This window comes from Dermacentor andersoni, chromosome 1, assembly GCF_023375885.2.
Source record: "Dermacentor andersoni chromosome 1, qqDerAnde1_hic_scaffold, whole genome shotgun sequence".
In the NCBI taxonomy this organism is placed as follows: Eukaryota; Metazoa; Arthropoda; class Arachnida; order Ixodida; family Ixodidae; genus Dermacentor; species Dermacentor andersoni.
In genome coordinates, this window is record NC_092814.1 from 279,555,841 (window position 1) to 279,573,248 (window position 17,408).

General features: G+C 47.0%; 1 protein-coding gene across 4 annotated transcripts in view; it reads right to left on the minus strand.

Moving 5' to 3' along the window:
• Positions 1–17,408, minus strand: part of Tgt (tRNA-guanine transglycosylase) — a 50,866-nt gene that overhangs the window by 11,720 nt on the left and 21,738 nt on the right. For 3 of the 4 annotated variants that reach the window (XM_050195635.2, XM_055063202.1, XM_055063201.1), the window contains exons 6-7: positions 12,276–12,351; positions 3,631–3,825 (exon numbers count right to left, since the gene is read on the minus strand). In XM_050195635.2, the coding sequence (XP_050051592.1) occupies positions 3,631–3,825; positions 12,276–12,351 (271 nt within the window). The remainder of the gene's footprint in view (positions 1–3,630; positions 3,826–12,275; positions 12,352–17,408) is intronic. The other variant, XM_055063203.1, reaches the window with a different exon arrangement.

The window sequence follows — 17,408 nt, forward strand, 5'->3', positions numbered from 1 at the left end:
ATCGTCGAAATAATACACTGCTATGGACATTATATTATTGTCATGGACAGGTATTTATTTATAAAATAAAATAAAATGAAATAAAAATAAATAAAAGTAATGCAAAATGCAGATATTTGATGGCTTCGTTGACATGCATTGAAACAAAGGGGAATCCAGCAACAAACAGTTGATTTCTAGAGTTGATAAAAACAGGCTGAAAAGAGCGTCACGTGACATCTCATCATTTTGTTTTCTACAAGCCCCATTGACATGGATATCAAATGAACGAGCTTCGAACAACCTCTGCAATTATAACCACGCTGCACATCTAAGATCACATGCAAGCAGGTGTCACGCAATCTCATGTAACATTTGCCAGTCTATTCCTGATTCCCAACCATATTAACATGGATATCAAACGATCGGGCTTCAAAGGAGCTCTGTGATAGTACCCACACAGGGCACGTCAGACCACATAGTTAAGGATGTCACTGACCTAGTGTAACTTTTGGAAGCCCACATGTGATTCACAAACACAGTGACATAGGTGTAAAACCATGCGGGAAAGAATGTCGCGTAACCTCACGTATCTTTCGCTAGCCCATGCGTGATTCCCAACCATAATGACACGGATATCAAATTATTGGGCTTTGAACAAGCTCTGTGATGGTATACACATATTGCATACTTAAAACAATGTGAAAAAGAGTCACGTAACTTTAGCCGGCCCATGAGTAGCTCCCAACCCGAGCAACGAGAGCATTACGAAAATTCGATAGCGTCATTAATATGTGAAGAGCAACTACTGGAGCCAGAGTTTACAAGTATTTCAGTTTTCCTGTGCATGTGCGAGGATAGAGGTTTGCCAATTCAGTTCTTCTATCAGTACCACATCGCTTTCAAGGTAAATTTCTCTCGCCGTGATATCCGCGTCAATCGGTTCAGCAGTCAGTCGCGTTCAATGTAGAGTTACGTGAAGTCACGTGATGCACTTTTCACCTCCGTTTCTGTGGTGCTGCCTGGAAACAGTCTCACTGGCTGTTTGATTCCCGTTCGTTTAGAATGCATGTCGGTATGTTTGTGAATCATCCAATGACTGGAGAAAGTCCCATTAGGCGACGTGACACTCCTTTTCATGTGGTCTGACATGCTCTTCGTAGCTACCATCACAGAGCTTCTTCGAAGCCAGTTCGTATGATATCCATGTCAATGTGGTTGGGAAGTACGCATGGGACTGCGGAAGTTATGTGATACCCTTTTCCATATGGTCTGACGTTCGCTATGTGGATACCACCACATAGATTCTTCAATTCCCGTTCATTTGATATCCATGTCGGCATGGTTGGGAATTACTCATGGTATTGCAAAAGTTGCGGGATGTCACGGGACTCTTTTTCATGTTGTCTGAAGTATGCGACATGTGCACCATTGCAGAGCTTCTTTGAAGTCTGTTGGTTTGATATACATATCAGTATGGTTGGGAATGACCCATGAGTCTGGCGAAAGATACGTAAAGTCACGTGACACCCTTTCTCATCTGATTTGACATTCGCTACGTGCATATCGTCGTATAGCTTTTGCAATTCTCGTTCATTTGATACAATGTCAGTGTGTTTGCGAATCACATGTGGGCTTTTGAAAGTTACGCTAGGTCACGTGACACCCTTTACCACCTGGTGTAATGTGTCTTGCGTGGGTGCCATCACAGAGCTTCTTCAAAGACCGTTCGTTGGATATCCATGTCAGTATGGCTGGAAATGACCCAGGAACCTGGTGAAAGTTACGTACATGTGATATCCTTTACCACGTGGTAGGTGGGCCCTATGTGCATACCATTGCAGAACTTCTTTGAAGCCCACTGGTTTAATATCCATGTAAGTATGGTTGGGAATAACACATCGGCTAACAAGACATACACGAGGTCATGTGATACCCTTTTCCACGTGATTTAATGTTCACTACATGGGTGCCATTGCATAGCTTTCGCGATTTCCATTCGTTTGATATGCATGTCAGTATGATTGGGAATGACCCACAGATCTTGTGAAAGTTACATAAAGTCATGCGACACCTTTTTCTTGTAGTTTGACATGCGCGACGTGCATACTATCACAGAGCTTGTTCGAAGCCTGAGCGTTTGATATACATGTCAGTATGGTTGGGAATCACGCATGGGCTAGCAAAAGATATGCGAGGTCATGTGACAGCCTTTCTCACGTGGTTTGACGTTTGCTACGTGTGTACCATCGCATAGCTTTCGCGATTCCCATTTGCTTGACACCCATGTCACTTTTTGGATCACATGGAGACTTCTGAAAGTCAGGCTAGGCCATGTGACATCATATACCACGCTGCCCGACATGCCCTGCATCGGTAGTATCACAGAGCTCCTTTGAAGCCCAATTGTTTGATATTTGTGTCAATATAGTTGGGAATCAGGAATAGGCTGGCGAATGTTACGTGAGATTCCGTGACACCCTGTTCCATGTGATCTTAGATGCAATATATGGTTATAATTGCAGAGATCGTTCGAAGCTCGTTCATTTGATATCCATGTCAATAGGGCTTGTAGAAAACAAAATGATGAGTTCTCACGTGACACTCTTTTCAGCCTGTTTTTATCAGCTTTAGAAATCGACGGTTTGTTGCTGGATGCCCCTTTGTTTTAATGCCTGTTGGCAAGGCTGTCAGATAGCTGTGTTTTGCATGACCTGTTCATGGCAATAATATGATGTCTATAACAATGTATGCTTTCGATTATGTATCGCACAGGAAAGGCATTTTTCTTGTCACATGACAATGCCCTTCAACAAGTGTCTTCAGTTATTTTTGGTCAGCGCAAAATTATAACATTATCTTGAAATTCCTAGAACACCTCAGCAAAAGCATCTTTACTTTGGATTAAATTCACTGGTGTTAGGATTAAAATATGTGGCGCACAGATTAAATTATTTGGCATTCGGATTAAATTGACTGCCGCTAGCACTAAAATAGCTGGTGCTTGGATTAATTTGAGTGGGAAACCTGTAGTAATAAGCTGATCATTAAAAGATAAAATGAAAGTCAAAGTTTTATTTTTGAAGTTTTGCGTAGGGATATCAGGGCCAGCATGTTGTGACGTCACAAATGTCGAAGTATTTTTTTCAAATTTTTGTCACTGTGGCTCAGTAGAAGCTTTTGAGAGTTCCTACGTTTAATCTCTGGCTTGTTTAGAATACTATGCATTTCATTTTCAATAATAAAAATTGAACCTGGCTTGAGGAGAAGCTGTCAAAATTCATGACTTTGCAGCAAGGTGGTGTGGGAGCTTCCGTATGGTGTCGCCATGTCGTTTATTTTTGTATCTTTTCTAGCTTACCACGTCTCCTCATGGTAAGGGTGGCTTTTTTTTTGTTTTGTAGAAAGTTAATTTACTAACACAGCTGAACTCAATTTTTCTCTTCAGTGTCCCTTAGGTTGCCCAGACTGTCCCATAAAACAGCTATGAATAAATTGCAAAAGCACTGGGAAAGCTTCATGAGTGGCCAATGGCCAAAGCCAACTTGCACCACTCACACTACAGCTATCAAGCAACAAAAATTTGTTAATTTTGGGAATATATTTATGAAATACAAAGCAACTGCTGAGGAAAGATAAAATGCATGCTACCTGATAGTTGACATTATGGATGGACACCAGATGACAGGCAACCGTCTCTTGCTTGACAATGCGATGCAGGTAAGCACGTGTGTACTGCTGGCATGTAGAGCACGGACAGTCACTTTCAATAGGGCGAAAGTCATGGCTAAATTCAGTATTCTTCAGATTTATTTGGCCCCCCATTACCAGAGCACAGCCAAACCTCTGAAAACAAAAGTTAGAGATTGTATGAAAAGAGCTTCGATTTTTAATGTGCAGTGCAGTTTGCAGTTTTACTATAATCGACAATCTTTTTCAACATGCTGCACATGCCTGTACTGTTCATGCTTTCCCCTCCACTTGCTTAATCAAGAACAGCTCAGTGTGAAGCAGAAAAGGTCTCAAGCATATGCTTGAATTGTTATAATTAATAAGAGTATGTGTGAAAAGATTGAATCAGGACAAGGAGAATCCAACAGTTTCTTTAGCAAGTAAGATTCAAACTGCTGTGGTATAATTTTATAAAGTTTGATAGTATCGGGAGAAGAGGACTGAGGGGATGGGAGAATAGGTGCACATCGGGAGACCCCACATCCAGTGGCCATTCCACAGGTGGCGAAACGCGATTTGGAAAAAGACAACAAAATGACCTGACAAGAATGCATTTTTACCAAGAAAAACATTTATGCCATATAACTAAAGCACAGAAAATTTAATGTCTTGAGGTTAGAATATGATAAAGACAAAAAACATTCACAAATCGTTGGACTTTGATATAATGTAATTGTACTTGTGGCATAAAACTTTGCAATATTGAGAATTTCATTAAAGGAGTATCAAGAAAACTGTCAAAATTTTATTCCTTTGCTGGATAGCTGCCGACCCAGTAATTATACTAGGTAATCGGCAATGTCACGTGGGCGCTCCCCAAGCTGTGGACGCGGCGCGTTGACGGCGAACCTGTGCCCACAAAACAGGCTACACTTATAGCACAACGAAAGCGGCGAACACAGTCGGCGATCGTCGAAAATCTGATCAGCGGGTCAAGCGCGTCGGCTTTTATACAGCAATCATCGAATGTTCCAGATTAAACGTTGGGACCCGCATGCCTTCTAAAATGTTCTACACCATTCGTGTCAAGCGATGAAATCAGATAACACAACGTTCGGCGACAACAGACAGCGGGTAGAAGCATCGATAACTTTCCAGAAACTTCGGATACATACAGGCGCGTCCCGCGCTGTGCGATAACATTTGTTCGGCGGCAAAACTTGTCGCCCGATAGAGACAAGTACACGTGTCAATACCCCCCTCTTAAAAAGCATCGACCCGATGCTGCAAACAAATCAAAGTAATAAGTAAGCACTCGTAGCAAAGAATGAAGCAAAATAAGGAAAGTTCGTTAGCGTCCGTAAAATGGTTTCAGACGCACCACGTGGACCACTTCAGGTCGTGCGCGACGTCGCTGTGAATGCGAAATGCCGTCTGGCACGACCTCATAGTCCAGTGCGCCAATACGTCGGATGACCTTGTAGGGTCCGAAATAGCGTCGCAATAGTTTCTCACTCAGTCCCCGTCGGCGTATCGGGGTCCATACCCAAACACGGTCGCCGGGCTGGTACTCGACGAAGCGTCGTCGGAGATTGTAGTGTCGGCTGTCGGTCCTCTGCTGGTTCTTGATTCGCAGGCGGGCGAGCTGTCGGGCTTCTTCGGCGCGCTGGAGATAGGCAGCGACGTCAAGATTCTCTTCGTCCGTTACGTGCGGCAGCATGGCGTCGAGCGTCGTCGTCGGGTCCCTGCCGTAAACCAACTTGAACGGCGTGATCTGTGTTGTTTCTTGCACCGCCGTGTTATAAGCGAATGTTACGTACGGCAGGACGGCATCCCAGGTCTTGTGTTCGACGTCGACGTACATCGCTAGCATGTCGGCGAGGGTCTTATTCAGCCGCTCCGTAAGACCATTCGTCTGCGGGTGGTAAGCCGTTGTCCTCCTGTGCCTTGTCTGACTGTATTTCAGAATGGCTTGGGTGAGCTCCGCTGTAAAGGCCGTTCCTCGGTCGGTGATGAGGACTTCTGGGGCGCCATGTCGCAGCAGGATGTTCTCGACAAAGAATTTCGCCACTTCGGCTGCGCTACCTTTCGGCAGTGCTTTTGTTTCAGCGAAGCGGGTGAGGTAGTCCGTCGCCACGACGATCCACTTATTTCCGGTTATTGACGTCGGAAAGGGTCCCAGCAAGTCCATCCCGATCTGCTGGAATGGTCGGCAAGGAGGCTCGATTGGCTGTAGTAATCCGGCTGGCCTTGTCGGCGGTGTCTTGCGTCGCTGACAGTCTCGGCATGTTCTGACATAACGGGTGACGTCGGCGGTCAGGCGCGGCCAATAATACTTTTCTTGTATCCTCGATAGTGTCCGGGAAAATCCGAGGTGTCCAGCGGTCGGATCGTCATGTAGGGCATGCAATACTTCTGGACGAAGTCCTGACGGGACAACAAGAAGGTAATTGGCGCGGACTGGCGAGAAGTTCTTCTTCACGAGTAGACTGTCTTGAAGCGTGAAGGAAGATAATCCGCGCTTAAATGCCCTGGGGACAACGTCGGTGTGCCCTTCCAAATAATCGACGAGGCCTTTAAGTTCCGGGTCCGCTCGTTGTTGTTCAGCGAAGTCTTCCGCGCTTATTATTCCAAGGAAGGCGTCGTCATCCTCGTCATCTTGCGGCGGCGGGTCAATGGGGGCGCGTGATAGGCAATCGGCGTCTGAGTGTTTTCGTCCGGACTTGTATGTTACAGTGATGTCGTATTCTTGTAGTCTGAGGCTCCACCGGGCCAGCCGTCCTGAGGGATCCTTTAAATTCGCTAGCCAACACAAGGCGTGATGGTCGCTGACGACTTTGAATGGCCTGCCATATAGGTAAGGGCGAAATTTCGCTGTAGCCCAAACGATGGCGAGGCATTCCTTTTCGGTTGTAGAATAATTGCCTTCCGCTTTTGACAACGACCGGCTAGCGTAAGCTATCACGTGTTCATGTCCATCTTTTCTCTGGACCAGGACGGCGCCGAGGCCTAGGCTACTGGCGTCAGTGTGGATTTCGGTATCGGCGTGCTCGTCGAAGTGCGCAAGTACGGGCGGCGACTGCATGCGTCGTTTGAGTTCTTGAAATGCCTCGGCCTGCAGCGTTTCCCACTTGAACTCAACATCACATTTAGTTAGACGTGTCAACGGCTCGGCGATGCGTGAAAAGTCCTTGACAAAGCGCCTGTAGTAGGCACACATGCCAAGGAATCTACGCACTGCCTTCTTGTCGGTGGGCTGCGGGAACTTTGCGATGGCAGCTGTTTTCTGGGGGTCGGGGCGTACTCCGGATTTACTGATGACGTGGCCTAGGAACAAAAGCTCGTCGTAAGCGAAGCGGCATTTTTCTGGCTTCAGAGTGAGCCCTGATGACTTGATGGCCTCTAGTACTGTGGCAAGCCGCCTAAGGTGATCGTCGAAATTTCCGGCGAATACAACGACGTCATCCAAGTATACGAGACAGGTCTGCCACTTCAATCCTGCTAAAACCGTGTCCATCACGCGCTGGAACGTTGCAGGCGCCGAGCACAGTCCGAATGGCATAACCTTGAACTCGTAGAGGCCGTCTGGGGTGATGAAGGCGGTCTTTTCGCGATCTCTTTCGTCGACTTCTATTTGCCAATAGCCAGACTTTAGGTCCATGGACGAGAAGTATTTAGCGTTGCAGAGCCGATCCAATGCGTCGTCTATCCGTGGGAGGGGGTATACGTCCTTCTTCGTGATCTTGTTCAGGCGACGATAATCAACGCAGAAACGTAGGGTTCCGTCCTTTTTCTTTACCAGAACAACAGGGGATGCCCACGGGCTTTTCGACGGCTGGATGATGTCGTCGCGCAGCATTTCATCGACTTGTTCTCTTATAGCTTCACGTTCTCGCGCCGAAACTCGGTAAGGGCTCTGACGGAGTGGGCGAGCGCATTCCTCGGTGATTATGCGATGCTTGGCGACTGGTGTTTGTCGAAGCCTCGATGACGTCGAAAAGCAGCTTTTGTATCGTCGGAGCAGACTTCTGAGCTGCTGTTGCTTAATCATAGGGAGATTTGGATTAATGTCGTAGTCTGGTTCGGGAACCATGGTCGTCGGGGTAGATGCGGCGGAATCCGAGAGGACAAACGCATTACTTGTTTCCAGAATTTCCTCGATGTACGCGATCGTCGTGCCCTTGTTGATGTGCTTGAACTCCTGGCTGAAGTTTGTCAGCAACACTTCAGTTTTCCCTCCATGCAGTCGAGCGATCCCTCTTGCGACGCAAATTTCATGGTCTAGCAGTAGACGTTGGTCGCCTTCGATGACGCCTTCTACGTCAGCGGGTGTTTCGGTGCTGACCGAAATAACGATGCTGCAGCGAGGCGGGACGCTCACTTGATCTTCGAGCACACTCAAGGCGTGGTGACTACGAGGGTTCTCCGGCGGCATTCCTTTATCTTCCGACAGCGTTACTGACTTCGACTTCAGGTTGATGATTGCGCCGTGTTGGTCCAGGAAGTCCATACCGAGAATGACGTCTCGTGAACACTGTTGGAGGATAACGAAGGTGGCAGGGTAAGTCCGGTCATGAATGGTTATTCTTGCCGTGCAGATCCCAGTCGGCGTGATGAGGTGTCCTCCAGCGGTGCGAATCTGAGGGCCTTCCCATGCGGTCTTAACTTTCTTCAACTGGGCGGCGATGTGTCCACTCATTACGGAGTAATCGGCCCCTGTGTCGACTAAGGCAGTGACTGCGTGGCCGTCGAGAAGCACGTCGAGGTCGGTGGTTCTTTGTCTGGCGTTGCAGTTGGGTCTTGGCGTCGGATCACGGCTGCGTCGTGTTGAACTGAAGCGGGAACGTCGCGTCGTCAATTCGTCTTTCGTCGGTGTAGTCTTGGCTTCCCGACTTCTTCGGGACGGCGGCGTGTCGTCTTTAGGTCGTCGAGATGGTTTCTGCGTCGTCTTCGTCGGCGGCGGAGGATCTTCGTCAGTTCGACGAACAGCAACCGCACCTCCATCGGTTGCTGCTTTTAGTTTTCCGGGTATGGGCTCGCAGAGCGGCCCCGGGCTGGGCCAGTGTATGGGCGGCGCTGTGGCGACAGGTAGCGGCCTGGTGACGGCGAACGGGACGGTCGTCGAGAGTTCCACTGAGTGGCGGCTAGGTAATCGGCAATGTCACGTGGGCGCTCCCCAAGCTGTGGACGCGGCGCGTTGACGGCGAACCCTCTCAGTCCCATGTCGCGGTATGGGCATCGGCGGTACACATGGCCGGCTTCTCCGCAGTGATAGCAGAGCAGGCGGTGGTCGGGGGCTCGCCAAATGTCCGTCTTCCTCGCATAGGTGCGCTGGGCGACGGGTGGACGCGCTGGCGGCGGCGGCGGTGGACGACGGAATTGCGGTGTTGCAGGACCTTGGCGCGGTCGCGCAGGGGGGCCTTGACGGCGGGCGATGGCGGCGGCGTAGGTCATTGCTTCCGGCTGCGGTGGTTCTGGTTGCACCTCAGGAACTCCAAGGGATCGGTGCACCTCTTCCTTCACGATGTCGGCGATAGAGGCCACTTGAGGCTGCGACGAAGGCAAGACCTTGCGCAGTTCTTCGCGCACAATGGCCCTGATGGTCTCGCGCAGATCGTCCGTGGCCAGTGATTGAATTCCTGCGTAGTGGGTAGAGCTTGTGCGGCGGTTGAATTGCCGGTTCCGCATTTCGAGTGTCTTCTCAATGCCGGTGGCCTCGCGAAGGAACTCTGCTACGGTCGTCGGTGGGCTTCGTACCATTGCGCCGAAAAGTTCTTCCTTCACACCACGCATCAGTAGGCGTACTTTCTTTTCCTCGGCCATATCCGGGTCGGCGTGGCGGAACAGGCGGTTCATTTCTTCCGTGAATATGGCGACGTTCTCGTTAGGTAGCTGCACTCGGGCGTCCAGCATAGCTTCGGCCCTTTCCTTGCGCACGACGCTTGTAAAGGTGCGCAGGAAGCCGGTACGGAACAGGTCCCATGTTGTCAATGTCGACTCCCTGTTCTCGAACCACGTTCTCGCGGCGTCTTCTAGGGCGAAGTATACATGCCGCAATTTGTCGTCGGAGTCCCAGTTGTTGAAAGTCGCGATTCGCTCGTACGTCTCCAGCCAGGATTCCGGGTCTTCAGTTGCTGCTCCATGGAAGGTCGGTGGGTCCCGAGGTTGTTGCAGGACAACGGGGGTCGCTGGGGCAGCCATTGGGGTTGTCTTGGCCACGATCTTTTTGGTCTTCTCAGGTAGAAGTCCGTGTTCCGGGGGCAGCTGTTGTAGACGACGGCTTACTCGATGGTCCGTGACTACGTTGGTGCTCTCTTTACGGTCCGGGCTTGGATCACGGCTTGTCGGGGGCGTCCGGTACATGGACCAAAAGCACCTCCACCAGATGTCACGTGGTAGTGACGGTGAAGAAAGAAGCAGTACGGTGGAATACAAAACTAGCTTTTATTGGGCGAACCTGTGCCCACAAAACAGGCTACACTTATAGCACAACGAAAGCGGCGAACACAGTCGGCGATCGTCGAAAATCTGATCAGCGGGTCAAGCGCGTCGGCTTTTATACAGCAATCATCGAATGTTCCAGATTAAACGTTGGGACCCGCATGCCTTCTAAAATGTTCTACACCATTCGTGTCAAGCGATGAAATCAGATAACACAACGTTCGGCGACAACAGACAGCGGGTAGAAGCATCGATAACTTTCCAGAAACTTCGGATACATACAGGCGCGTCCCGCGCTGTGCGATAACATTTGTTCGGCGGCAAAACTTGTCGCCCGATAGAGACAAGTACACGTGTCAATACTATGGAGGCTATAGAACCTATGGAATTTCCTGAGAGTGCAAGAATTTGTGTTACCTTTTAATGTGCCCAGTTCGAAACAAGCGCGAGGGCAGCACAGCTTCGTACGTGAAAAAGCAGATTCATTGTGTCAGTGAAACCTGTTATGGTAGTCTAGTGGTAACAGACACCACTGATGCATACACACACACTACGGCCGTGCTGCTGCCCAAAGCTGAGTTCATTCAGCACTCGCCGGGACAAGAGGGGAGAGTGCATCCTCCTGTGTATTCAAGAGAAGCAAACAAATGGAAGGGCCAATTTTACCTTCCAAACTGTTTAATTCCAACACGGTCATTGTATGGCCTTCAACCACTAAAATGGGTTGTTGTTTGTAACAGCACATGAACACCACCTTCACTTTTGATGATGTGATGAGTCTCCTTTTTCTGAAGTCATGCTGCACTCAATGCATGTTTTGTACTGTTCATATGAAAGGCACTGTAATTATTCGTGGTGCTCTCGTGGAATTGAGGCTTTGTACCGTAATTACAGAGTCAACAACTACCCACAAAAGGCAAAAAAGAGGGACACAATTTTCATGTCAGCATTCTCCAAGTCAAACCTTTTATGTTTCAGCAGTCCAAAAAGCTCCACAACATCATGGGAAGTTTTATCAGATAAAACATTATAAGCAAGCATTCATGAATGAAATCCTGCAAGAACCCTCATGATAACTTCATGATGAAGCACACCAGATGCCATTTTATATGTTATGTGCATTATGCATGAAAGCTCACAGGCATGTGCAGGAGAAAGCAGGTACAGATAACGCCTCGCGCTCCAAACTGTCATCAAATGACACCCTGTGAACCAACTCCTGCAGTAAATGCTATACTTCTATCTGTAATTTGTTTAAAATAATGTAAGGAACAATGTAGTCCTCTAGTAACACTCTAGCAGTGAAACATGAGGCTACAGGTGTTTTCGCACTCCACCTTCACCAGAATGTTGCCGCCGTGGCCAGGAAACGAATCCGCAACCTTGTGCGTAGGAGCGCAATGCCATTGCCACTAAGCCATCATAGTGGGACGCTGTTGTTTCAAGTACAGCTTCTGCTAATGTACATAAATTATCTACACATTGAAATAATTCGAGATCCCTTTGCAATTTGACATACTACCCACTTTTCATCTCCAACATGGAAACAAAGAAAAGGAAGGAAAAAACAAACTGCCTGTGACGTATCAAAACACCACCTTTTCTACTGGATTACTTGAAGTGTACTTGTACAACAAATCGCAACATGAAATTACCTGATTAACAAAATGTCCCTAAGTTCACATTTAATTATTTACTTTAGGCACACATCAAAATTATAGAAATAAAGCCAGTCAGTGCTTAAGGCTGGTACATTTAATAGAAATCCTCATACTAGTGCCACTTTCTACATATTTATTCCTGAAATGTGCTCTTTGGTAAAATGAGACTCAGAACACCAATCCATTTTGGTGTACTTTTGAGGATGGAAGACTCTAAACTACTAGTCTCAGGATTTCTGCTAAATGACATGATTTCAGCACTGCCCTATTTTAATTCCACACATGCAACACATGGTCCGAGGTAATTAATGGAAAATTTAGTAGTACTTGGTTGATCGGCAAAGTGAATACTGCAATTTGTCATGCGAGTAATGTTAATCTCTTGAAGTGAAGGGGTGGAACTGCATTGTCAAAAATATATGTCAACAGTAAAAGCAACAGGTGGCATATACTTGCATTCTACCCATACTATGCATAAAGCAAAATCTGCTACAGAAATAGTGATTACCACAGACTACATACCGCTGTCCTTGTTGGAAACACACAATCAAACATGTCACATCCTAAGGCACTGCAGACAATGAGGTCAACAGCAAAGCTGGAAAAAAGAGACAGTAAAAATTTAAAATTGTAGATAAGGTAGAAATCCTTGATAAATTCCTTTTTTGCAAGATGGCAATTGCTCTTTGTGAACAAAGGATGATGATGATGTGTAGTGTTTTATGGCGCAAGGGCCAGGCATGGCCAAAGAGCGCCATGACAAAGGTAATGTTAACGGTGCATTGTGAATGATGCAGGCAATGAATTAGACAATGAATTTCTCATGGTATATGTGACATGGCTGTAAAAAGGCCTAAAATTGGTCGCTGTGGATGGCGTAAAATATATAGTTGCTAAAATAATGACTCTGACTGAGTAGTGCTGTGGGCTATGGTAATGGGGTTTCGTTAAAAGCATGATGCAATAAAACATAGCATTGACACTTTAGATTCAAGAAAGCCTTTGAGTACAAGGCTGTTATACGTGAGCTAAAAATGTCCTGGCCAAATGATTTGGAGAGTGTCTGTTTCAGCTAAAAACGCTAAAACTAGTTTCGGATTAAAAAGCGGTTCATTGCCGAGAAAAAATTTCGGGTGAAGAGGAATATTTTCGCGATATGCAGAAATGAAATACTTTTTCCTCTGTGTTTCTATTGCAGGGCATTGAATAAGGACGTGCAGGACTGTGAGGTTTTGGCTGCACTTACTACAAGTGGGAGGATACCCCCCAGTCAAGAGGTAAGAGTGAGTGCCGTAAGTGTGTCCTATTCTTAATCGGCAAAGGAGCACTTCGTTATATCGTGACGTTCTCTCCGATATCCAATATCCTGATTTGGGCTTTATCAAGTGCAGTTTATTTGATATCTCAGCATTCCACTGTTGCTGCCAATAGATTTTGAGCTTGTGACGCAAGTATGCTTTAAGATCTGTGGCTGGGATGGGTATGCTTATGTCCGTGTCACTAAAAGCTACTGAAGTAGCTTTCTCGTCAGTAGCTTCGTTGCCTTTTATGCCACAGTGGCCAGGTACCCAGCATAGGATGATCATTTGTTTAGCACTATAAGCTGAGCATAGCAATGTATAAAGTTCATTAAAGACAGTGTTTTTATGTTTACGTACATTCATTAAGGCTCGCACTACACTCAATGAGTCTGTGAACACTATAGCCCTAGCCAGATGCGTTTGCTTGATGTGTTTCACTGCAGAGAGTATTGCATATGCTTCCGCTGTAAAGATACATGTATATGGGTTCAATGTACCGGATATTAAAAATGCTGGTCCTAGTGCTGTGTAAGCAACACCAGACGAAGACTTAGAGGCATCTGTGTAAAATTCAGCACAAGAATATTTCTCCTGAAGCTCAAGAAAATGTGACCGTATGTGTGCCTCAGGTGCTCGTTTTGATATTTCTGCAAACGAGAAGTCACATTCGATAGTCTGCCACTTCCACGGTGGTAGAAGCCGCGTAGTTGCCATTATGACATTCTCTAAAATCGGCGCACCCGTTTCTTCGGACAATGCTTCCAACCGAAGGGACAGAGGAGGTCTAGTGCCTGGGCAGTTACGGAAAAGCCTAGCCGTAGACAGGTCGTAAATGATTGAATGGCATGGATGATGCAAATCTGATTTCACCTTGAGAGCGTAAGAAAGACTTAAATATGTTCTTTGAAGATACAGGGACCACTCGTTAGATTCAGCATAGAGGCTTTCTACGGGGCTAGTCCTAAAGGCACCTGTAGCAAGGCGGATGCCTAAGTGGTGAATAGGATCTAGCATTTTCAAAGCGCTAGGTGCAGCAGAATTATAAACTATTGCTCCGTAGTCAAGCCGTGTTAATATTAGACTTTTGTAAAGTTTTAAAAGGCACCGCCTGTCGCTTCCCCAAGATGTGCGCGACAAGAGCTTCAGCAAATTCATAGTCTTGAGGCACTTTGATTTCAGATACTTCAGATGTGGTACAAAAGTCAGCTTGCTGTCTAAACGGATTCCTAGAAATTTGTGTTCATGGCTCACAGATAGCCGTTCTCCATTTAGTTCTACTGCGGGATCCGCAAGTATGCCTCTCTTGTTAGAAAACAGGACGCATGTACTTTTTTGTGGGTTTAGCTTGAAACCGTTTTGGTCCGCCCACTTAGATAATTTATTTATGCAAAGCTGTACATGTCGCTCGCAGATACTTAGGTTACATGATTTGAAACCTATCTGGATGTCGTCCACATATACAGAATAAAACATAGTACGTGGGATGGCAGTCTGGATCGAGTTCATTTTGACAATAAAAAGAGTGCAGCTTAGCACACCACCTTGTGGAACACCAGTCTCTTGCGTAAATGGACGAGACAGAACGTTACCAACTCTAACACGGAACGTGCGATTGGAGAGGTAACTCTGAATCATGTTCAGCAAGTTGCCTCGAACTCCCATTTCAGACAGATCACGGAGAATTCCAAAGCGCCAGGTTGTGTCATATGCCTTTTCCATATCAAAAAATACTGATAGGAAGAACTGTTTGTGGACAAAGGCATCACGGATATTGGTCTCGATGCGTACAAGGTGATCTGTTGTGGATCTACCCTCCCTAAAACCGCACTGAAATGGATCGAGTATCTTGTTGCTTTCAAGAAAATGGATGAGGCGACGGTTAATCATTTTCTCAAACAGTTTGCATAGACAACTAGTCAGAGCTATGGGCCTGTAACTGTTGGGTGAGGAAGGGTCCTTGCCCTCTTTGAGAATAGGGATCACGATTGCTTCTTTCCAGACAGAAGGAATGTAGCCGGCAGAGAACATGGAATTGAAGAGTGACAGTAGTGTTTTTTAGGTTTCAGGGTGTAAGTGTCTTAGCATCTCATACATTATTCTGTCACTTCCTGGAGCGGACTTGTTGCAACAGTTCAGTGAGGCTTGGAACTCAGCCATACCAAATGGACGATTGTATGCTTCATTGGATGAGCTGTTCCGACCCAAATTCATCTGTTCTGCAAGCCGCTGGTATTTTAGAAATGTATCCGTGTAATGAGATGTACTGGAAATGTGCTCAAAATGTGATCCTAGACAATCTGCCTGATCCTCAAGAGTGTCTCCTTGTGTATTTAATAAAGGTAAGGAATGAGTTTCGCGGCCTTTTATTTTGTTCACCCTGTTCCAGGCTTTTCGTTTGTCTGTATATGAATTGATGCTGCTTATGTAGTTTTTCCAACTTTCGCGTTTAGCGCGGCGGCGCGTTCTTCTACCTTGCGACTTGATTGCCTTGATTGCCAAGATTCTCTGTGGTTGGGGAGTTACGGAGGAGATTCCAAGCCTTGTTTTGCTTTTTCCTGGCTTCCCTACACTCCTCATTCCACCATGGAATACGTCGTTTCGAGGGCGACCCATTTGTTTGGGGAATGCATACTGATGCAGCCTCAATAATGAACGCAGTTATGTATGCTACCGCGTCGTCTAAGCTAAGTTCAGAGATATCATTCCAGGGCAGCTGCGTTAGTTCGCGGAACTTCGTCCAGTAGGCTGAGTCAACTTTCCATCGAGGAAGATGCGCATGACACTCACTTTGTTTTTTAAGGTTTAGAACGATGGGGAAGTGATCACTGCCATAAGGATTATTGATGACATCCCACTGGAGATATGGCACAATTGTACTAGACGCTATGCTTAGGTCTATCGAAGAAAATGTTTTATGTGTAGAGCTATAAAATGTTGGCTTTTTCTTGTTAAGCAAGCAGGAACTTGAAGTGAATAGGATGTTTTCTATAAGCCGTCCTCTCGCATCACAGCGTGAGTCGCCCCACAGTGTGCTATGCGCGTTTAGATCACCGACGACTATGTAAGGGTGACGCAGCTCATCAATAAAGCTTTGAAATGTTGTGGAAGAGAGTTGATAACTTGGGGGGATGTATACAGACGTGATGGTAACTAGTTTATTGAATAGAACTGCTTCGATAGCCACTGCCTCAAGAGGAGTTTGGAGTTGCAGTTGCCGACAAGCAACGCCTCTGTCGACTATTATTGCTACACCGCCGGACGATGCAACAGCATCATCTCGGTCTTTCCGGAAAATAGCGTATTGCCTAAGAAAGTTTGTTTGTGTAGATTTAAGATGTGTCTCCTGAACACACAGCACCTTTGGATTGTATTTGTGTAAGAGTTCTTTGACATCGTCGAGGTTGTGGATCAAACCTCTCACGTTCCAGTGTAATATTTGTGTATCCATATTGTTTGTGTTCATATGCTGTGTGTCAAGAGATATCACTTAGGTTGGCTCAAGGGACCTTTCCAGGCCCCTTGATGCGGGGTATTTCTTTTTTGTTGGCGCGCTCCAGGGAGCAACGCCGTTCCTTCGGCGTCTGAGACACCGGAGCAGTTTTGGTTACATCCATTGCCTCGTCAGAGGCGCTGGATGACGCTCGCTCAGCGGGCACTCTCGGGGGTTTTTGGGGCCTGTCTGCACGAGCAGTGGCCCTGGGACCGGCAGGCTCGGGGGTCTGCTGGCCCTTCGTGCTAGGGGGCGGAAGAGCAGTGGCTGCTCCCGCCAGGGGGGCTGATGGCGTAACCGCCGTCACACTCCGTGTGACTTGCGCGGCCGCCAGAGGATGTGGCACTGCCCCCCAGCGCGTCACATCACTGTAGGACGGATTCGATTGGTGGTGGACAGAAAAACGCTTGCGCGCTTCTGGAAAAGAAATGTTTAGTTTGACCTTCAGTTCGATTATTTGCTTGTCTTTCTTCCATGATGGGCACGATCGCGAATAGGCGGGGTGGTCTCCATCACAGTTAGTGCAGTGGGTTGCGGAAGAACAGTTATCTGATGTGTGGTCTTTAGATGCACATTTTGCACAAGTAGCACGCCCTCGGCAGCTCTGAGATGCATGCCCAAAACGCTGACACTTGAAGCATCGGCGCGGATTGGGGATATATGGTCGTACGCGAAGTTTGCAATATCCGGTCTCTATCGAATCAGGCAGTTCACTTGTTCCGAATGTTATTATTACATGCTATGTTGGGATTTCCTTGTCATCGCGTCTTCACTTAATTCATTGCACTTTTACAACGTTTTGGTCTTGCCATCCATCCAACAGCTCGCTTTCACTGAGTTCAAGAAGGTCGTCATCAGAAATGA